Below are 23,260 nucleotides of genomic sequence, written 5' to 3'. Positions count from 1 at the left end.
GCTATTGACAGTTGATAACTTCTAGGAAACAAGGGTCACTTCAGGTCTGAGTACTCTGAGAGACTATCTATCCACCCTCCAGAACAATCTACTAGTACATATAGACAGTACCAAGTGGACTCAGTGGGTTTAAATAGAGAAGAATGTAAGAAGTTTGGAGAGAAAAGTGATAGGGGAGTTATGGAAGAATTGGAGGAGTGTGGCAAAGGGCAGTGGATTAGTAAAAATGCATGCATTTTAAGAGATTCTCAACAGAAGATTTAAAGCTAGACATTACCAAGCAGGATGCATTATTGCTAAGGCCCAGAAAATGATACTCTGAAATCTGGTGCCTTGGGCACTCTGAAGTAGACAAACTGTTTTAGAATTTGGGTCTCTTTGCCCCACCTGTTTCCTTTTTATCTGAATCATGTCTGAGTTGTTTAGTCTTTCTTAAAAACACAGGAAAGGCTTAGCTGACCATGGATTTCCTCTTCCCAGAAGGAAAACAGTTCTTGTGAAATCTTGCTAGCCAGCAAACATGAAGTGAAAATCAAATGTCACATCTGGAGACGAGCAGAACTTGTCTTTTCTTTGACCCATCTATCTCCCCTGAAAGTCAAGACCTCAATCTAACTTCCACCCTCCATGTTCTCTCTCCCTTGTGGAGAGTATGTGGATTTCTTAATCAAAGTAGGTCATTAGGAAATCAACTTCTCCTGTGGCACTCCTATGTATGTGAGTAAATTTCTCCTTGTTTTTTCTTGTGCAACACAACAAAACTCAGTTGTCAAAGTTTAAACTTTTCAACATAATCTTCTTCTATTACTAGAATTCCTACACACATGACTGAAGAGGGATTATATATATTTAACATAATCCATGAGGATTTTAAGACAGGATCTCCCAATACAGACCATACTGGCCTTGAACTACTAATCCTCCTGCATCTACATCTGATGAGGCTGGGATCTAGCTCAATCCTTAAGGTTTTGTTTTTCTTAGTTGTATGTTGTCCAGGAATGTAATACAATTATAACAAAGAGAAGATATAAAAAAGAATACATGCTAAAATGATTCCATTATTAAAACATCAAACCTAGGTGAAACATCACAGGTATTAGAAGCTGAGACTCTATCCTTGATAGCACAGGAAGAGCAAAAAGGAATCATGTCTTCAGAACATCAGGTGTCTTTAAATTTGTTTTCAGTCTGGAAAGTAGACATGTAGACACATTTGTTTTGTGGTAATTAATTGAGTTACACACTTACAATGTATATGCTATATTTTTTATCTATGCTTTATGTTTTTTATCTAACTGAAATATTAGCACTAAAATCTATCTCAGGCTTTGATTTTGTTTAAAGAAAGAACTCAAACTGACACAAAAAAATACTGCTCAGAAAGGTTTTCCACATTCTTATGAAAACTAATTATGTAGAAACCACACTGATCTAAATGTAACACATGCTGATTTTTTAAAGCATTGATCATTCTTTCTATTATGTCTATTCAGGGGCAAAACACTGAAATTTAGGTTTTATTTACCTCTTTATTACAGAAAGAGGTAAAGAAGGTATCCTTTGATGCAGAACTGAAAGGATAATGAAGTAGAACATTACGCATTTATTCTATGCCAGACTTGTTTTGAAGCCTTTAGAGTTCTGCTTTACTGTAAGTCAGTTGAACACTTCCACATTTAAAGTTTAATAAACTTCACCCTTCTCCAGATCCTAAAATAAACTCATTTCTTTCTTTGATTAGATACCTATTTGTTGTTGCTATGGTAACAAGACAAGAGTCTAGCTAGGATATATATTGGTCCTTCAGAGGTTTATCAGATGACAGTAGGATGATAGTTATTAATCTATACAGACAACACACCCCGTACAACTACAGACGTATATACTACCAGGACATATCTAAAGTAGTGACTCCAGGAAGATGGGTGACAAGAAGTTCTTAGACCTCACCCTTCTTACAAAAAGTACTGAAACAATGAATAAGCAAATGTATTTTCATGGAAACAACTAAAAGAGAACATAGAGCTACAGAACAAGGCTGTGGTAAGTCATACAGAGCACAGTCACTCAAACAGCTGTATTTCATTTTGGAGGTGGTGTCAATGAAACCAGGACCTTCATGATCTTTGTTGCCCTGCCTTTACAGGAAATGGCTCCTTCAGTGCATATATACAGCCTTGCCTCTTAGGAGTTAGTTACATTGTTCTCCACTCTGGGGTATGGAGTCTTGACAAATCAAAACAGATATCTGTTCCTCCCAGTGCATGAACAGACATAGTGCCTTGTCTACTTGGGAAATGGTGCCATTGTTGAGTCAAGCAGTAGCAGCTCTGAGAGCCTTCTCCTACTGGAGAACTAGAGGGCTAGCTAAAAATGTGCTTATTGCTGTGCTATAGTGAAGGCCCAGCACTTCACTATATAGTGAAGAAATGCAGTCTCTGACTAGGTAGAGACCTAACACCCTGAATTTAGCAGATCAATTTCCAGGCAAGGGACTATTCCTCAGGAAAGGAGGATCATCTTCTGATGTGGGATTCCCCTCTGTATGCTGTGATTACCATTAATGAATACAGAAAACTGGTTTGAGCCTATAGTCGAGCAGAACAGAGGTAGGCAGGGAAAACTAATCTGAATGCTGGGAGAAAGAAGGCAGAGTCAAGAGATAACATGTAGCCACTGCCAGAGACAAACACACTGGAACTTTGCTGGTAGGCCACGAACCTTGTGGTAAATATAAAGTAATAGAAATTGGGTAATTTAATATGTAAGAGCTTTCTAGTAACATGTTATAGTGATTGGCTAAGCAGTGATTTAATTAATATGGTTTTTATGTGGTTATTTCAGGTGTCTGGGAGCCAGGAAATAAACAAGCAGCCTCTTACAACAAATTGGTGTTCCAATATGTGCTAGCTAAATCTACAAAACACCTGAGAGAGCTTGGAAAGGAATTCTAGACACTAAAAAACAAAGTTTAGCCATGTTTTGTTTGTTTGTTTATTTATTTATTTATTGCATGGGCTCTTCTTGCTGGCAGCGTGCTGCAGCTCCTTTAACAGAGGTCTTCCTGATTCAGCGTTAGCAGAAAAAAGAACCCACATGGTTTCCTGGTTCGCCAGCACAAATGGCTCTGACTCTTTCACAAGGTCCTGCTATGGAGCATTTAAATGGGGTCTGTGAGCAGCATGTTACAAACTGCTGAGATTTATAGCTATCATCCTTTAGAGTGCTGCTTTTGAAATGCTTGTAAAATTGTCCTTACGCCTTCCGCTTTGTCTGTTCTTAAATTCTGCTATTAGTTTCCCTTATAATATCAAGAGTAATCTGTAAGTTGGTTTTTTTTTCACTCTTTGCTCTTTGGGGGGGTCTACCACCCAGCTCCCAAATAAATCACACATGGAGTCTTATTCTGTCTTCTGAAGGCCTGACCTTGGCTTGGCTTGTTTCTAGCCAGCTTTTCTTAACTTAAAATACATCATCTATCTTTTGCCTCTGAACTTCTATCTTTCTCAATTCTGTAAACCTTTCTTTACTTTTTACTCTGTGTCTTGGTGTATAGATGAATGACTGACCCCTGATGTTCTCCTCCTTTTCTTGCTCCTTGATCTTCTCCCAAACCCCTGATTTCTCCTCCTATTTATTCTCTCTGCCTGCCAACCCTGTCTATCCTTTCTCCTGCCTTGCTATTGGCCATCCAGTTCTTTATTAGACCAATAAGATGTTTTATACAGGCAAAGTAAGACAGCTTTACAGAGTTAAATAAATGCAACAAAAAAGAATGCAGCACATCTTTGCATCATTACAAAAAATGTCTCACAGCATAAACAAATGCAACACATCTTAAAATAATATTCTCCAACAGCGAACAGCCAGAACACCTTGCCTTGCTATAAACGGGAATAGCTGCACTTTGGCTATAGTGGTCCTCGGCTCCCCAGGTAGTAAGCAGACATATCCCTGAATCTCTTGTTTTCTTGAACAACGCCATAATGGTATTATACCTGTCTTAAAAATTGGATTCCTGTGTATCATAGGTCTTGGATCCTTGCCTTGTCCCACCGTAGCAAGACTGAGAATCACTACTGAATGGTGCAACACCCTAATATGTTGCTATTGAGTCCTCATGGCTCCAGATCCAAATTGCAATTGCATCTTGATGCCTTGAGCTCAACCTTCTTCTTTTCCAGAGCCATGTGAATATTTTGACCCTTCTTCCAGGGTCAAAATTATAGCTAAACTGTTTTCTGAGCTTCCAGGATGCTTCAGAATCACAGATCCTAACTTTGTGTGGTTGATGGCCACCATCAGAGACTGAATATATGCCCCAATTTCAGCTGAAAGCATGACTGTCTGAAAGAAAGGAAGATGTTTTAAAGAGACACTTGTGCTCTTTCCTTGGCAGCTGGACCTTTGAAATAGTGGTCCTCAAAATTGAAAATTTTCCCATGAATTTTGTGTTGGTCAAAAGAAGAGGTGAAGTCCTGGCACCAGCAGAAGAGGAGTCTGTCTCCTGGAAATAGATATCTTTCAATTCTGGCAACTTGTCAAATCACCTTGCAGGAGAGAATGAAATCAAACAATGATGAGTCAGGGCGGGAACCACACACCTGGGCCAGGACTGCTTAAATATGTGTTTTCCTTTATTTCAACTTAAACCTCATGTGGAGACCCTGACAAAGCACTTGGGGGCAAGGGAGCTCATTGGACCTCTTGTTTTCTCAATGCAGCTACATGGAATAAATCTTCTTTCCCAAGTCTTTACTATTAGTTGTGTCTTTAATTGGCCCATTGAAAATCAATGGTGTGTCTAGCTTATTAAGACCACAAGGGCTCTAACCCTAATGACTCTAATACTAAATAGAGTTTTACATGTCACTAAGCCCAAGGTCCAGGACCTACAGGACTCTGAAAATACCTGCTTTGTATTCTACTTCTGCTTTGACTGCATCTGGGTTGGGTCAGATTCATCCCTTAGAGAGGCCATTACAGCTTATTCTCACCAGTGTGAAGAAAATGAGAACAGAACATCCGTCCAACCACCACTCCTAAGGAAGCCTTTGTTCCCCCACCCCAAACCTTGCTAGTAACTTCTACAGCTGTAACTATGGCGGTACCCATAGATCCCATAGATGACATTCATCACAACTGAAGAAGCCACACCAAGCTTGCTCTCCAGCTTCAGTAGCCCTGGAACCAGAGAATCACCACATTTTCTCCAGTCTATCTGCTGGTGGGAGTTTTGCTCAGTTTAAGTTTGAAAGAATGGCTACTGAATCAGTACACAAGATTTCCCTCCATCCCCAACTCTCCTACATCTGGTTATCTCATTCAACACCTTCTGGATGTTGTTGCCTCAGGAAAGACTCCTCTGTATTTCCAAGACTGGCATCCTATGAGGACTCAGTTTGTTCTACATTACCTTGCAGAAAACTGATAAGCCAGGATTTTAACAAGCTTATCTGTGTGTTGACTTGTCTGAATTTTCGGGTAGCTTATAAACTCCCCAGCGGCAAAGTTTATTTCTATTCTTCTACGCCATCTTATCATGGCACATTGCTAATACATGGAAAATGGTCTTTAAGAAATTTCACTCATTTAAGAATGAGTGAATATTGACAACCTTTTTCCTTTCCTTTCTGCTGTGATTTGGATGCATCTGCCCTTTAAAGGGTTCATGAAGCTGTGATCTTCCGTGGTGAAGTGTGGAGGTAGCGGAAGTTTTATAAGGTGTGGCCCAGAGGTGAGTCAACACATCATTATCTTTTCATCTTTTTGGGCGATTGTCACCTCTGAGCCACTTTTCCATCATTTAACCCCATCTTTCTTGTTGTATTGTACCTAGAGAGCCCTAACTAGAACCAACAAGCCAAGCCCATGCTTCTGAGACTCCAAAACTATGAGAGAAGGAAATGCATCTTTTATATAAAGTATACAAAATATACCAAATATTTTGTTGCAGTAATGGAAAACAGACTAATACTTCTTACATTAAGTCGAGGATTATTTTCCCAGTGGGCAGTCCTAGATTCTGGAGGATGACAAGATCGTGTAGTAAGTTATTGCAACTGAATTTGTCGTAAATGTTTCTTTGGCTTAGAAAAGGGGTTATTTATTTAATAATTGCAAAGTGTTATTTATTTCTTTGCAGCCAACATACTGCCACTTGATGGACATTTATAGTAAGTCCCAAACAGTGGAATTCCATAAAAAAACCCACATGAAAAAAATGCATAGATAGCTTTCTAGGAAAAGAAAATGACATGAAGATATGTGACGCTGTCACAAACAGGCTTTTGCTCGTTTTTGCTATTTTGAGAGAGGCTCTTTTTGTGAGGCTCAGGCTGGCTACAAGTCACAATCCTTCAGTCTCAGGCTCCTGTGTAACAGGACTCCAGGCATACACCACCAACCTTGTCTGAAATGGGTGTTCTAAACGGATCGAAGGGCTATGGTGATAACGGGGGCCTGTTTAGTACACACACTGCTGTGCTCAGTAAAAGCTGTGCTGTTGTTTTCATCCAAAAGATTGTGACACTTTTTTTCAGAGTATTTCTCAAAAACACCATGCACATATCAAGGAAGCAGAGCCAGTGGATACTTCTGCTAATAAAAGGGGAACTAGTTGTATTTTTTAGAGATCCTCCTCAGAAACCTTTAGGAATTAGAAAAAGTACTGAACTTAAACTTATGGCTCATGGGTTGTGAGCAAGTCATCACATCTGAACAGGAAACCTGAGGCACAAGCCTAGAGACTCTTCTTCGTCTGACACACAGCAGACTTTCCAGTTGAGAAGAAAGGTAAGTGTACACTTGCCTTCCACAGCCTTTTGTGAGGATGGTTTTCCATTTCATATTCTAGAACGCTTAGGAGTAGAATAAGGAAACAAACAAACAAACCAAAAAGAGGTCCTGTCCTATGGCAGAAGCCACTGTTCTGGATGAAGGGAGGAAAGAGTTCACTTTGACATGTACTTTTTGGGGGCATTTGAGGAGCAATCTATGCTGCAATGCTGGGGGGTGGCAAGAAAAAAATAATTGTCTTCTGTTGTTTATGAAGAGAGTCACACAGAGTTTTCAAACATGTCCATGCTCTTGTTGTCTGAGTAACTCATGTGTGGTGGGGTGTTGTCTCTGAAGGAAAGCAGGACACACACGATACTATCAGTTCATAAGAAGAAATGAGAAGGGACTTTTGTTGTGGCAGAGCAGAAAGGGGATGTGGGAGAGAAATGTGGATGACTGTGCAGGCATAAAATTGTTGATGTAGGAAAACTGAAATATATCCAGTATATTTGAACCTCCAAAAATCAAAAAGGAAAAAAATAAAAATAGAAATACAGATTGGGGTTAAAATGTGGCACACACCTTTAATCCCATCACTTGGGAGGCAGAGGCAGACAAATCTCTAAGGTTGAGGCCAGCCTGGTCTACAGAGTGAGTTCTAGGGCAACCAAAGCTGTTACACAGAGAAACTCTATCTTGAAAAAGCAAAAAAAAAGGAGGGGAATAAAATATGAGTTTCTTTTTATAAGAAATTAAATTGAATTTTTGTATTTTAGAATAACCAATGTGGTTATTAAGTGGGGTAAGATTAAATATGCAAGGATCAGATTAACCCAAGGGAATGCTTAGAAGTTATCATATAGGATAACAAATTTCTCTGCGATAGTAGAAGAAATGTAGATTTGGGAAAAATGATTTATTGGACATAAAAAATCAGTTTTCTAACATGGTCGACTGAGTTAATTGTTGGGCCTTCCATAAAGGAAGGGCATGTACATAGATTGCCACAGCACTTTTAGGGTTCTTGATACTTCTGTCTCTTGTTACTTTATTTTTGGGGAGACTGCAAATACAGTGGTTTCCAAAATCAACCTGAAGCAAGTAAAACTAGCAGATTTATTTAAAAAGTGAGTATGCAAATTGTGTGCATGTGCATAAATGATTGCATGCATATGAGTGAAGTTGTCTGAGTTTTATTAGGATTTAAATTAATGCCACAGAAGTTAAATTTTCACAAGAAAACAACAACAACAACAACAACAACCCAATGCTGTATGTTAGATTTTAGACTATTCTAACTTTGACAAATTTAGACTTTGTGTTCTGCTCAGGGGATGATAAAGTTTATAGATAGGTTGAAATATCCCTATTCAATAACATATAATAAGACACCACTTCCCAACCCTACAGTTCCAACAGCCTCCACAAGATACACAGACACAAATGTAAGGATGTTAGAGAAACTGAAAATCAAGAAAATATGAGTCCACCAAGAGCATACATTTATTCTTCAATAACAGACTCTACAGGACTAGAAATACATAAATTGCCTAACAATGAATTCATACCATGTTGAGGTTCACCAATCAGCCCCACATTGGGGACCACTATGTCATGGTCCAGGGCCAGCCCAGACCTAAATTATTTATAAAACCAGAGGGGAGGTGTGGGAATAAAGATACAATTTACATAACTTTATTGAGAGGGAGTTTTCAAGGATCCCTCATAAAATCCTAAAAATTCTCCACGTTTATTCTCCAAACACCTCTTATACCAAAACATAAACTGAAAGGGAAATTCATTAGCATTCTGTTTCCTAGGTAGTGGGGAGAATGACTGTGGTCATGTCCGCACCTTTCTATGCCCATTTTGTCACCTCTTCCTATCTCTGCTCTGTTTGCATGATCGGTCATGTAGACTAAATCAATGCCTCTTCCCCAGGTGACCTCCCAAATAACAAAGAAGAAGCAGAACAACATTAGCATATCCTGACTCTTTGTTTTGGATGGCATCAGTTTGTTTGTAAAGGCTAGGTGACCATCTTCTGTGTGGCAGGTGAAAATTGTGACTTGAAATTCTGGCCACCACACAATGTAGAAATATGGGCCTCTATTATATGGTCCTATTATCCCAAGGAATTTAGTAAAATGCAAAAGAGCACAGTTGTACAATTCAATGCTTAAAGGAAATTCATGATAAGAATAAAATGTTTGACAAGGATTCATATCACAAAAAACAAAGTTTGAAGACTTCAATAAGTAGAATTAAGATACAATAGTGTCAACAGCAGACTACATCGAGCGGAAATTTTAATAAATCTGAGAACTTAAAAAATGATACTTTTGAAATTTTCCATAGCAGAAAAATAAAGTAAGAAAGGAATTTGAAAAGTGTGAAAAGACCCTAAGATGCCGGTAGGATGTCAATAACAAATAAATTTTCTTATTATAAAACTAGAAGGAAAAATGATAAAAATTGTAAGAATGAAAGGTTTATTTAGTAAAACAGCTGGTGAGAACCAGGAGGAGAGATGTGAAAATCTAGGTCCTATAAGCACAAGGGTTTCAAATGTAATTTCTCCTACTATAATGAAATTGCCAAAACCAGAGACAAGAGAACTCTCAAACCATCAAGAGAAAAATATCTCCCATACAAGGGAATCATGATCAGTCATGATCAGTCTTGCAGTGGATTTTTGTTTTTCAGCAAAATATGCTGTGGTCCAGGAGACACTAAGTTAATGTACTCAAAGTGCTGAAAGAAAGAGTATTGACTATGTATCTTTCAGAATATAGGAAAAGTAAAATGATTTCGCCAGACAAACACAACCTAAAAAAGGAAAAAGTCTATGACTATGAACTAACTTTACTGAAAATATTAGATGGAGATATCCTGGCATAAATTAAGTACTAATAATTATGAAGAATATAAATGCAAGAATTCACAAGTAGATGTAAGCATTCATAACCAATATGGAAAACAGAATGTAGATTAATACGGCATTAACTAGAATGGTAGCATGAAATTTTCTTAATTTTTATGTCCTGGCATATTTGATTCATTATATATATATATGTGTGTGTGTGTGTCATATTGTATTTAGCCTCGCTGTTCGTGGATTCCAGGCAGTCACCCTAAGTTACATTTCTTCTTCTAGTACTGTTTCTGCCGCCATGATAACCATACAAGGAATAGGACAGACCACACCGGGAGCTGCCTATGATGAACAGCAGCTGGGACAACAGTCTTTACATGTGAATTCACATGTGTGGAAAAGGATGGCAGAGAAGTTCCTAAAGGGAGAACCCAAAATCCTTGGGGTATGTGATTTTGAGGGAACAGTCGTGCCATAAATTAGTGTGATACCAACCACAGTGTCCTGCTAATGCATCAAATGGAGTTATTGGTGTTCAATTTGTAGAACTTAGCTCCTCAAAAAATAACATTATACTTTATTAATTTATATTCACATTGTAAACCTGCCCAAAAGTCAGCAAGCAATATCCATGTCATATCCTGAATGTATGTTGTCTTTTCTATGCCAAGTTAATTAGCCTATTGCTTTTGTATCTAGCCTCACTCAAAATCTTAGAACATAGAGAAGTTGTAGATACATTCCCCTCCCAATATATAACACATGTGGCTTCTAGTTTAAGCTAGTTCTTCACTCCATGTTACTGTCAGTGTTCTTATCTGTTACGTTCCTATCAGAACCTTCAGTTAAGCGTGGTGTACACAGTGCTTTAGGCTTTCAAAACTTTTCCAAATTCCTTCTATAAGCCAGTTCCAAAGGGAAAGTACTACCATGGCCAGGCTTAATCACTTCTCTGGCATCAATTTTGTGCATTATTTTTGCATCACAATGGCGTGTGTCACTAGAAAAGCAACATCAAGGGTAAAAGATTTGCTTTGATCATGGTTCCTGAGCCTCAGTCCATGGTTGTGACACTACCTGCTTGACTCAAACATCATGGCAGCAGGAGCATGTGGCAGAAGAGCTTGTTTGAATAATGGTGTACAAGAATATTACAGAGACACAGGTAAGTGCAAAGCATGGTTTCTACCCTTAATCAATTAGACCCACCCATCAGTGGGTGAGCCACTTTTTCCAAGTAAACCTCCCATATAAAAGTTCCAGAACTTCCCAGAACAGTACTCCCTCACATAATCTGGGGAATTCAACACATGAGCTTGTGGGAAACATTTCATATTCAATCCATAGTTCCAGCACTAATATCCGTATTGCTGTCCTAGCCAGGGTTTCTATTGCCGTGACAAAGCACCATGACCAAAAAGCAAGTTGGGGAGGTTTATTTGGCTTACACTTCCACAATGTAGTCTATTACTAAAGGAAGCCAGGGCAGGAACCCAAAGGTAGGAGCTGATGCAGAGGCCGTGGAGGAATGCTACTTACTGGCTTGTTCCCCATAGCTTGTTCAGCCTGCTTTCTTATAGAATCCAGTATATCCATCCCAGGGATGACACCACCACAATGGTCTGGGACCTCCCTCATCAATCACTCATTAAGAAAATGCTCTACAGGTTTACCTACAATCTAATTTTACGAAGGCATTTCCTCAGTTGAGGCTTTCTTTCTTTCTTTCTTTCTTTCTTTCTTTCTTTCTTTCTTTCTTTCTTTCTTTCTTTCTTTCTTTCTTTCTTTCTTTGTGTTTTTTAAGACAGAGTTTCTCTGTCACTTTGGAGCCTGTCCTGGAATTAGCTCTTGTAGACCAGGTTGACCTTGAACTCACAGAGATCCACCTGCCTCTGCCTCCCTCCTGAGTGCTGGGATTAAAGGTGTGCACCACCACCACCACCACCACCACCGCCCAGCCCTCAATTGAGGTTTTCTTCTCTCTGATAGTTTGTGTCAAGATGACGTAAATCTAGCCACCACACTTGCCTTTAAAGTTTTCACTTCCTCTCATTGCCATGGGTGGGGGGCAAGCTTCCTGTGGCTGAATCTCTGTGTTACTAACTTAATCTGAACCCTGGCATTTTGCAAAACTTGGTTTCCAAAGAAGATGCCTGGTTGCTCACCCTGCATGCGATTGTGCCATCTTGAGTATTTCAAACAGAAGTGCTGAGAGTTACTGTGACTCCACAACTGCCATGGACCCCATGCTGACCTGGAACTCACTATGTAGTGGCCCACGCTGAGTACCAGTTTTAGAGACCTATAACACAAATTACTGGAGTTCTGAGTTTCATTAAATTTGTATGTGAAGATGAGGAGAATTGTTATTGTTTTTTATGATATTGTCTTTTTATCCATTAACATGGAGTCTAGTATCTCCTCACTCTTTGCTAATTTAGGACATCAGAGGTTTACAGTTTTCTGTATAGATTTGTCTATATACTTTGTCATATTTACACTTAACAAATACCAAATAATAATACTTAAGTTTGTGATTCCATATTTTTGTCATTTGATATCTTTATACATTTATGTGATGGATTTTAGCCATTTTCATGTTTCCTTTATTTTTAAGATCATAATTACATCATTTTCCTTCCCTTTCCCCCTCCAAACCCACCCATATACCCCTCCTTGCTCTTTTCCAAATTCATGACCTCTTTTTCATTGATTGTTGTTACAATGTATGTATATAAATTATATGTTCCTAATATATAAGCTGCTCGATCTGAATGCTTACATGTATGTTCTCAGGGTTGACCATTTGGTATTAGATAGCCAGTTAGTGTATTCCTCCCTGGGGAAGACAATTTTTCTTCTCATGTCAATTGATTCTATAATAACAATCCTTCAACAATCCCACCCCCGAATTTTTATTGATTATTTTGTTACTTAACAGTTTTATACAAATCTCTTTCCCACTATTTCCCTTCTCCCTTTTCCTTTCAACTCCATTTCCCATCTTACCAATCCAATCCGTTTCCCAGGGTTGTGTCTTCTGGTACCCATTCTGTTTAAGCAGGGCCATTTGACTTACACATATGGTCTGATATTACTAATGGGTGATCTCGGTCTTTTTTTCCTTACCTACAGATTTATTGTGTCTCTTCAGTGAAAAATATAACTATAAATTTTGGTTTAGTTCATTGGTTTCTTATCTTTACTTTCCATGTCTGTAAAGTAGGTAATACAGATGAAATGAAAACTTTTTTTTTGAAAACACTATTTGCCAAAACTCAAAACCAAACAAAACAAAAATCCTAGAAAATATAAAGGGACTGATGTCATCAGATAAAAATAAATTAAAAATTGGCAATATTCTATGTTGTAATAGGCCTTGTGTTGGTTCCCCGCTGCTATGCTCTGAAATAATCACACAGAAATTGTATTAACTAAATCACTCCTTGGTCCATTAGCTCTAGCTTCTTATTGGCTAACTCTTACATCTTAATTTAACCCATTTCTAGTAATCTGTGTATTGCCACGTGGCTGTGGCTTACTGGGTAAAGTTCCATCCAGCTCTTGGTGGGTGGGTCCATGGCTTCTCTCTGACTCTACCTTCTTCCTCCCAGCATTCAGTTTAGTTTTCCCTGCCTACCTCTATTCCCTGTGCAAGCCCAAGACAGTCTTTTATTAACCAATGGTATTCACAGCATACATAGAGAAATCTCACATTAATTCTAAACTAGAAAATGGTGGATGCAGAATATATCTGAAGTGAAATCTATCAAATGCCTGATTTCCATTCTAAAATTCAATTTTCCTTTTTGATTCATTTTTGTTTCTTGAGTTTGCAAATATGAACACTAAGGTAGTTAATGTTAGATTTGTTATCCTTTAAAAGCACATGTATTATGGAAATAAACATTCTCATTGCTATATATTTTCTTTCTTGAATTTTTCAAGTTTTTATAATATTCCATTCCTTTTGTATCCTAGTATAGTGAGACTATTTGTAATATAATACCCATACTTTTAAAACAGATTTATTTATTTTGTAAGTGTGTATGTGTGTTGTTTGTGGAATTCAGAAGGGAACATTATGTTCCCATGAACTAGAGTTACTGAAAGTTACAAACCTTCAGATATGGGTGCTAGGAACAGAACTCTGATCCTCTGCAAGAGCACTGTGTACACTTATCTGCTGAGCCAACTCTCCAGTCCTATATTCCTCCATTTTCAGGACTTTCTATTAATATGTTTCCCCTCAGGTCCCAGATCTTAAGACAATGCTCTCTTTACTCTTCTTTTTCTTTACTCTATCGCTAGCTGTGCTTCTTCCAGTTACACCTTCTTGTTAATTATTTACTAATTCCTGGGTCACTCTTGTTTGAGCACATGAGCTACTAAAGTGAGCAGCTGAAGAAGTGGCATCTTGAGTATCAGAAAATGCATCTTTGGAAAGGCTTTGGAACATTCCTTCTAGCTTTAAAATTACTAGCATAGTGGTGGACTTTCTCTGGGGCAATTTTGAGAAGTTCTTATATCCGCAGCTCCATGGACAAAGGAAACCAAGAGAAGATTACCTAGAACTTCATCTTAATGTTTCAAAGATGGAGAATGAGAGTAACTTAGTGACTGTATAAATGGTGACATGGGCACATATTTGTGGTAAGTGATCTGTTCTTATTTCTTTACTCTCGCATCTAGGTTGTGCAGATTGTGATTGCCCTCATGAACCTCGCCATAGGAATCATAATGATAAGTGCCACTGTGACATCCAGTGAAATGCCCCCTGTTTCGGTGTACATAGGGTACCCAATTTGGGGGTCTCTCATGGTAGGTTGGATATCTTATGTTGTAAATGGGTCTAGCATAAGACTGTTTTTAAGATTCTGAATTTATTTATTAATTTATTAGGGGGCTCTTATTTCTTTTTATTTATTCCTTTTAATTATTTTTTTAAATAGTTGATAGAATATTTGTGTGTTGTACACTATACTTATATCTGCCCTCTCACTACCCTCTCTCCTCCCTCTCCCATCACTACCAACCACTGTACCCTAACTAGTCTTCCTCCCACCTTCTTTATGTCCTCTGTCTCACTCTTCCTCCCTCCCTTTCTTCCTTCTTTCTAGGGCCTGTGTAGGATTTCACAGCTTCCATGTGTTCATGATTGCAATGTTTCTGCTGTATCCAGAAGACCATCCCCATCACATTTCTTCCCACCCATTAACTCCTGCATTCCTTCCATTCAGTCTTCTGTGGTGTTCCCTGGGCTCTTGCTTACTCAGTCCCCCTCTGTGTCTTTGTCTCTTTCTCTGTCTCTGTCTCTCTCTATCTCTCTGTCTCTGTCTCTGTGTGTGTGTGTGTGTGTGTGTGTGTGTGTGTGTGTGTGTTTCACATAGATGTCCATTTTGGGAACCCAGCATTAAGCAGTCACTTGTTCTCAGCACTTTGGTCAGTTCGAGTACTTTCCTTGACTGTTCTGCACTGGGGAAGGAAGGTTCTATGACCAGGGATGAGAACTTTAGCAGATTGCTTACTCTGACATTGCACCTATAGTGTGTAGTATCTTCGACAATAGACTCTTACTTTTTTATTCTGGTGGGTATCCAAAAACAATGACTATAGCCTGCATTACTTTGGAAGCTTCTGTGGACTCCTTGGTCAATAACCCGTGGAATTCTGTCCTATCTAGTATTTCTGCAACTCTGAGAAAAAAAAAAGTGAAAGTAGGTGAGTCCAAATGTGTTTACAGTGGCCATTTCAGGCAAACTGAAACACTTGCCAAGTTGAAAGAACCCAATGAGCCCAAAATAGGCTCGTCATCATCCCAAAACAGTTATTTTCTTCCTCTGCCACCTTTTTGTATATAGTATTTAGTAACTATTCTGCATTATATTTTTGAAACTCAAGGACGATTTTAGCAGTGTAGAAGAATAACCCCAGGAAAGGCAAGCTGTAGATCCCAGAAGTTGCTGAGAGGAGAGCAGAGGAGGCAATAACAACCTATGCTGCTCGAGTTAAGTTGGCATGGGTGCCAAGCAGCCACCTGGGGAGGGATGTTTTAGAGAAAAAGCAATGAAGCTCAATGTACCAAATAAAAAAGAGTAATGGTTAAGTCTTTTCTAAGTCAGGACATAGACAGGTGGATAGACCTAGCTGAACTGTATGCTGGTTCCTAGGAAGAGCACCTGAAGGGTCAGGATTCTGGGAAGGAAAAGCACAGTATGTCATTAAAGGGATAGCTCTTTCTCCTCCCTCTTTAGCGTGATTCAAGTTGAGTATAGACTCCTGAGAGTCTAGATGACAGACCAAGACAACTGGATTAAAGCAGCTATTTTAAATGATAATAACGTTTAGTTTCTTCTTGATTTAATAAATCCCTAAATTTTACCTCCTTGTAAACAATAATTCACTTTAGAAATTTATGTCCCAGTGCTCTAAAACAGTCTTAATAGCAATTTTGGTGTGTGTGTGTGTGTGTGTGTGTGTGTGTGTGTGTGTGTTTATAGTTGAAAAGGGGGAAACTTCCTTAACTTTTGTGGTTCTTTTAAGATAGTCAATCTGTTTCACATATATTATCAAATTTAGGAATAGGTGTCAATATGTAATTTCCAATAATGTATAAAGTATTTTATTTAACCTGAATTTTATCTCTTATTTCTAGTTTATTATTTCAGGCTCATTCTCAATTGTAGCAGGAAGAAGAACGACAAAAGGCTTGGTGAGTTTTTTTTTTGTGTGTGTATGTGTGTGTTATTGGTGTCAAAAGAGAAGGGATATAATTCAAGTATCTGTTCTGCCAGGATGTAAAAAAAAAAAGTAATCGTAACTTCTAAGAAACAAAGGAAGGGAGTTTGTATTTCATCTAAGTACTGACACAAGGTTGAATACCGTGGCATTGATTTTCAGAGGGAATCTTGGTGCAGATGTGGAGAATTCAGAAGAAGAGAAGTCAAGGATGATGAATCAAATCTACCTTGAAGTTTGCTATCCACACCCATGACCAGAGCACTAAGCACTTGAGTGACATAGCATTTATTGACTGTTTGATCAAAATGTGTGTTTTAACTGTATCCAGAAAAGATTTTGAGTAGTTGATAAAACAAATTCGCAATGAGTTATTTCTCAGGAACAGACAAATATAAAATGAAACATGCCAGGTTATCTGTCACAAAGCCAAGAAAAAGGCCCCAAACCAAGATCTCAACAAACTTGACACTGTCTAGAACAATATTTACATTATCCTTACTCACACATTAAACTCTAGAGTATGCTTAGTACGACGTTTCCAAATCTGTGCCCCAGCATGGCCCCTAGCTGTGACCGTTAGTGTTTAACGACCAGGCTACATCCTTACCAAATCACGCAGACTTTTCTGGTTTCTTATAAAAAACTGATATGCTTTCAATGCTAGAAAAGAACTGCAGGAAATAGAAAAGGAAATGTGCAAAGGGAGCGGGGCGATGAGAGGCCAGCAGCATCTATCCAAGCAGAAGAAGTCAGGGAATCTTGGAGCCGGTAATGGTAAGAGACCAACACACAGAGATCTCCTGCTTCTGCCGGAGTATAATGGAAAGTCGAGGGAGATGACTCAGCAGGTGAAGATGTCAATCCTGGCAACCAGAGTTTGAGCCTCAGGACATACAGGAGGCTAGCTGGGCTCTGCAGCTTCAGAAATAAGAAAGGACATCCTACCCCAACATGGAGGGAGGAGAGAGCTAGCTCCCCAAAAGTTCTTTGAGCCCTACAGGCACACACATCAAAATAAATAAATAAACTTATTTTAAAAGTATAATAGTTTTGAAATTCCCAATAGAAGAAATTTGGAGTATGTGTCATGTATCTGTAGGGATAATATGAAAGATTTAATTGTGGAAATGACATTCACATTTTTGCTTTGAGAAGAGCTTTGAGTTGCAAGCAATGGTAGAGACAAATTGGGATATTTTTGAGTTATTCAAAAGAAAGAGGATGAAATGTATAAGGGAATAACTGAAGAGTTTGAGGTGATGGTGGAGACAGACTTGAGGATATTGAAGAATATTGGATTAATCAATTGTACTCCTTTCTAGGTTCGAAGTAGCCTAGGCTTGAACACCGCCAGCTCTGTGTTTGCCTTCACGGGGATCGTAATCCACTCACTGAGTCCAAGCATTTATGCTTTCCATTTATATTACTGTTCATATAGAGGCTCTTCAGAAAGCTGTCACATGACCGTGTCCATTTTAATGGTGAGTGGTTTCTGTTTTCATGGAATTATGGTTGAAGCAAGGCTAGGGCAAACTGACTCAACAAAACCAAGAGTAACACTCCTCAAGTGTAGACTCACCTTGAGAAGTTAGAAGTCACAAAGAAATAGATCAAGCCTTTATTTAGGAATGAGAGTTATATCTCACATTCCTGGGTACAATGAGACCAAAAGAGAAAAAAATACAGGTAAATATAGGAATCAACTTTCTCACTCCTTATGCAGAATAAACCGCACCGTCTTTATTCCATTCTAAGTTAAAATTCATGAATATTGGGCCCTGTTTATTTACATCAAAAGAATTGCATGAGGGGCACTGATAGCTAATTATCTCCTCTTGAACATTCTATAAGTCTTTATAGTAAGCAATTCAGTTTCTAGGCACTCAACCAAAAATGAGATACAAATGATTAGTGAATGGAACACTTTTCCAAAGTCACTCAGAACTTGGCAAAGATAAGTTCTGGAATTTCCTGCCTGCAATGTACCTATTCTGTGTAGTTTTCCTGATTAAAAAGCTTGCTTGGTATTTCTGAAGGCCTGTTACCTCGTAGCCATCCAGCGTACAATGATATGAGCACAGCTATGGAACTGAAAGCTGTGTAAAGTAGCTTTCTTGGCCATGGGACCTGTGACCTCACACAATGCTTCAGGCTTAGAAGAGCTCTGTGTTTGCTGTAGGCTCTGCAGCTGCTTTCTTCGCATTATATGGTGGAATCATCATTCATCTCAATCAGCCCTCTCTTTGTTAAGTTCACAAAGTCTTCTGAATTGTGTGAGTCTTTTTGTTATTCCTACTTCATCTTATGTCAGAGCGCCTCTATAAGGAAGGGCCTCATTCAGCTTGAAGTGTCCAGTATGTTCGTATCTGGGAAGCAATGCTATTATTTCACACACCTTGAAGCACACACACCCTTTTTTACATGTTTGTGTTTTGTGTGCTGTGCTTCAATATATGTGTGCATGTTTTCATGAGTGTCTCTGCGTGTGTCAGTGTGTGTGTGTGTGTGCATCTGTGTGTAGGCTAAAGGTCATCCTTCGGTGTCTTTCTTGATAGCTCTCCACTTTGAGGCAGGATCTCTCACTTTAACCCACAGCTCTCAAATTCAACTCATCTAACTATTCGTTTTGTTTCAAGGATTCCCCTGGATGCATGTGGGGATTGAATGCAGGCCATCATGCCCAACTGGCATTTATGGGGTGCTGTGGTCATCATGCTTGCATAGAAACTGTTTTAACAGCTAAGCCATCTCCCAAGTCTCTGGAGCACACAGTTTATGAAAGATCTCAGGATTAGTACTAGGATAGTTAAGAAATAGCTCTCTTAGTTCAAGAAGCTCTCATCTTCTTGGGGGCGGGAAATACAATATGACACATGGAATTATAAGCAAAGAAGCAGATAAAAAATTCTTTGTAAGAGAATAACAGGAAGAGATCTATTGTGTGAAATAACTGGATTGTACCACATGAAATTCACAAGAATCAGTTACATGTGTTCTTGAAAGGCCATAGTTTCATAGTGTTTAAACTAATATATGTGCTTCAAAAATGACAGAATGCTCAACATTTAGAACTGGCTAAGAGTCCGGCTGTGCCAGGAGCCATGTTCCTAACCTCTTGGCCAGTGCCTCCACTCTTTCAGCGTAGAAGTGTTTGGAATGTGCGACTCCCACTCCTCACATACTTGCATTATGATTTCTTGACAGGGTCTGGATATTGTGTTAGTCATTCTAAGTGCGCTAGAGTTCTGCGTTGGTGTCTCTCTCTCTGCCTTTGGATGCAGAGTGATGTGTTGTAACCCTGGTGGGGTAAGTTTTGGTTTTCATTTGAGCATGTCTTTTCATGTTTTCTGTCACTCTGTAATAAGTCATACATACACGGAAACTGAACGCAGTTCTCACTCATCACCTCTCAGCTCCCATGGGTGAAGTATGAGTATAGCTTACCCGAGTTTTCTGTTCAACGACTCAACAAGATCATGTTTGTGCAGCTGGATCATCTGTGGAACCATTCAAAGCTTCAAGCTTCTCTTATGTAGTCACGTGGCACAAAGTCATAACATTTTTAGTACAGAAATTAGGAGACTACACTCCTTTGAAGACACCAGGGGAACCAAGGTCTTGAGTTCTTTTGGTTCACACAAGGTGAACAGATTCATCTAGAATATTGTCAATTGACTCAAAGTCAAATGACCTATGGCCTACTCACTGCAATGCTATGCTATTCTAGTCTCATGTCTCATCTACTCACAAGGAGAGGGTCACCGAGAGACACCCAGGATTTTTGTTTTTAGTATGGTCAGAGTAGTGCAGTCTTACCACTCTTTCTCTTGCAAGTGACATCCCCTTAGAGTCCAGACCAGAGAATAATTCACAGCTTAGAAGTCCACAGAAGGTACCAGATTTACTCCACTCTCTTATTATAGAAGCTTTCCCTGGCTCTAGAGAAACATTGAGGATAAGACTTCTCTGTCTCTGTACCCACTTGGTACTGTCTTACCCTGATACTTATAACAGATCCTTCTGGCTTCTGTTCAGAAAGATGATCTTACAGAGTGGGGAATGGGAGCGGAGGCAGAAGGAGGCAAGGACAAGAGTATGATCATTGTGTTCTTTAAGTATCGAGGGTTCTAGAGTGGGTTAGTAGCTAGTAAAATCCCACAACTGTTCAATAGTTTCATTGCCTATGGGCCCAGTGATGGACAGGACTCACAGCCAATAATAAAGTGATAATAAAATGATGAGATCATTAGGTACTCATCTATATCCTTCTGTTGCTCTTTCTGGGAGCTCCCAGGAAACACCACATTATCACCACAGGCTCAACCTAAAGAAGAGCATACTAGTTCCCAGCAAAGCTTATAATGGGTTTGTAATTTTGTAATTAAAGGCTCTAGAGTTGCAAGTTTATTGGGTATCACTGAAGTTTTTGTGATTTTACCGAGTGACGAAGCGTTTTGGGATAGGTGAATTCCTTCAAGCCTTTCAGACCTTAGTGCTTACTATGTGGAAATCAGTGCTTCTTGTGAACTCTAGAATACTAGTAAATCTGAGAAGCATTGCCTCCAATGCTCTGCGTCCAGACTTGCTATGGGACGTGTCAACGCAAGGCTAATAATCTCTAGAATCTTCAGCTATTCCTGTCAAACTCTATGTCGCGTGACTTTTCAGAACAAGGATGAGACTTGTTCATGCTTTCAGGGTGCTTCCTGCCACTCTGGGCCAATCCGGTTATCACAGTGCAATTAAGTCATGATTTGTGTAGCCCGCTGCATCAGCCCTAGCAAATTAGTTTGGGAAAAGAGCTCTGTGTTTTCTATGAAACATCATTCTAGGCAAACTCACGGGTACTCTCATTCACACACACCTCATACTGTTCCACTCTAAGACTCATCAGCAGCCAGAAGCTTCTAAAGGGTAAAATTCTACATCTGAATGTGTGTCCTAGGTATAGCCTGACCTAAGTGATGCCTTAGAAGTCCATCAGATTGATGTGCTAGTGGCAATATGTGGGTAAATAAAGGAATCCCTGAGGGTCTGTAGAAATATAACAATCTGATTGACTTTACAGGTCGTGATAATTATGCCATCAAGTCCTCCCACGAAAGAAACAACATATCCTATACCACTTTAAGAAGGTTTGGTACCACCAGCTCACCAAGAGAAAAATGTACCAGAAAGTCTGCATTGATTATTTTGTTCGAGAACCATACATGAAGAAGCGCAAGACTCCAGCTCTCATGTCGATACCATACTTGTGCTTGCATGCATGAGTGTGTGTGCATGCATGTTTGTATGTGTGTAAATTTCTAATGACATTCTCAGGTTTCCTCAAGAATTTGGCAAATCATTCCACTGACTCTTCATAAGATTAACAGAATGGAATAAATAAACTATCTATTTACAAGCTAAATATCATTTGAACATAGTTTGTTCATACTTTAGATAATCTAAAAGTGTTTTAAAAAATCAAAGTAGGTTTAAAAGTCAACGGGTGAGATGATTTTAATCACATGGTATTTTCATACTGACTACATAGTTCTACTACTTTGTCTAGTGTTTTTCTTGATCGTCTAACTTTGGTTTTTTGTTTTTGAAGAAAGAAACAAGATTGAAGGTGTATTTTTTTTCTTTAAAGAAGTGCAAAAACATTTTTGCTTTTTCTTTTTGACCTACTTCTTTTGTAAGCCCCTAAAATTGTTCCACAGAATAGCACAGTCAATATATCTCATGTCCAAGTGAGTATCTGTCCAGACATGGAGAGGAGTCAACTGATTTTTGTCTCCCCTCCCTCCTCTTCCTGCTAAGCAGGAAGATACCTAATTAAACTCCTATCTGGTGCCAGGTATGTCAGGATATAACTAGGTATATTTATTAGGTATGCAGTAAACATGTTTTATTCTTGATTGCAGAACAAACTTAAGTTAGAAAACATTGCATCCATGTGCCACCTACTACATTCACATGTGCTATTAGAGAAAACAATCTAATCTAAAAGGCTAAGGAATATAGAAAAATGGAATACAGTGGGGGATTTCTGGTACATCATACTAAGAGTTTTCATCTTGAGAGCCCTCTCTTTCTCACTTGTACCCTGAAAACCCCAAAAATACAACAAAAATCTTCCTGTGGCTCACATTTCTTCAGGAGATAACTAAGAACCTAACCCACTCACCTGTAGTAATTATTTGGTAGAACGCAGGTAAAATAGCTCGTGCACTGCACTGGCTGCCACATACTGTGACTCAAAGGTTTATTTTATGCATTTTAACAGTTAGCATACAAGATAATAGGCTTTGTTGTGGCACTTTCATACATACTTGGCTCCTATTCATCTTTCTCCCCACTCTCCTCCCATTCCCTGATCCTACCCTTCCCTTGTTTTCTCCCTCAGTAGCTCCCATTCCACTTTCATATCAGTCTCTTCTATTACCCTCTCCCCATCTTTGTGCAGTGGATGGTGATTACTATGGAGACTCATAACTGGTCAAAGTGCATAAAACAAATGTCTGGGGGTGCTCAATAATAAATAGAACATCTGTATCACACTCTTTCCCACCAAGGCTCAAGAAACACCGTGGAAATAGGAGCAGGAGACCATGAGGGCCTGAAGTCTTGAAGGACTGAGGCAAAATAGAGTCTTCTAGACATGGCCAGGCTGTAGCACTCATGAGCTCACGAGAGCTAAGAGTACCTGCTGAAGACCTGCATGAGATCAAGCCTATCAGCACTCCAGCACGTGTTGGGAAAGGGCACTCAATTCACCCTTAACAAAGCTCTTGCTAGCAACTGATGACTGACTACAGAGGGAGAATTATTTTCCCCCAGGGATGAGTCTCTAATTGGCTATCCAATACTAAGCAA

General features: G+C 39.1%; 1 protein-coding gene across 1 annotated transcript; it reads left to right on the top strand.

Annotated features, from left to right (window-relative positions):
• The first annotated feature begins 6,571 nt into the window (after window positions 1–6,571).
• LOC125405909 (membrane-spanning 4-domains subfamily A member 4A) lies at window positions 6,572–21,809 on the top strand. The gene is made up of 7 exons (XM_048442703.3): window positions 6,572–6,798; window positions 9,941–10,103; window positions 14,351–14,479; window positions 16,314–16,370; window positions 17,722–17,880; window positions 19,604–19,705; window positions 21,468–21,809. Exons 2-7 carry the CDS (start codon window positions 9,957–9,959, stop codon window positions 21,528–21,530), a joined length of 657 nt encoding a protein of 218 aa, XP_048298660.3. The 5' UTR covers window positions 6,572–6,798; window positions 9,941–9,956; the 3' UTR covers window positions 21,531–21,809.
• The last annotated feature ends 1,451 nt before the right edge of the window (window positions 21,810–23,260 follow it).

Source organism: Myodes glareolus, chromosome 7, assembly GCF_982192425.1.
Source record: "Myodes glareolus chromosome 7, mMyoGla1.1, whole genome shotgun sequence".
Taxonomy (NCBI): Eukaryota; Metazoa; Chordata; class Mammalia; order Rodentia; family Cricetidae; genus Myodes; species Myodes glareolus.
This window is presented reverse-complemented; position numbering and strand designations above follow the sequence as displayed.

Coding starts and splice junctions, on each gene's coding strand:
- LOC125405909 (XM_048442703.3), top strand. CDS start 9,957: ATGATAACCATACAAGGAATAGGACAGACCACACCGGGAGCTGCCTAT. Junction 14,480..16,313: donor CAATTTGGGGGTCTCTCATG/GTAGGTTGGATA, acceptor TCTTATTTCTAG/TTTATTATTTCAGGCTCATT. Junction 19,706..21,467: donor TGTGTTGTAACCCTGGTGGG/GTAAGTTTTGGT, acceptor TTGACTTTACAG/GTCGTGATAATTATGCCATC.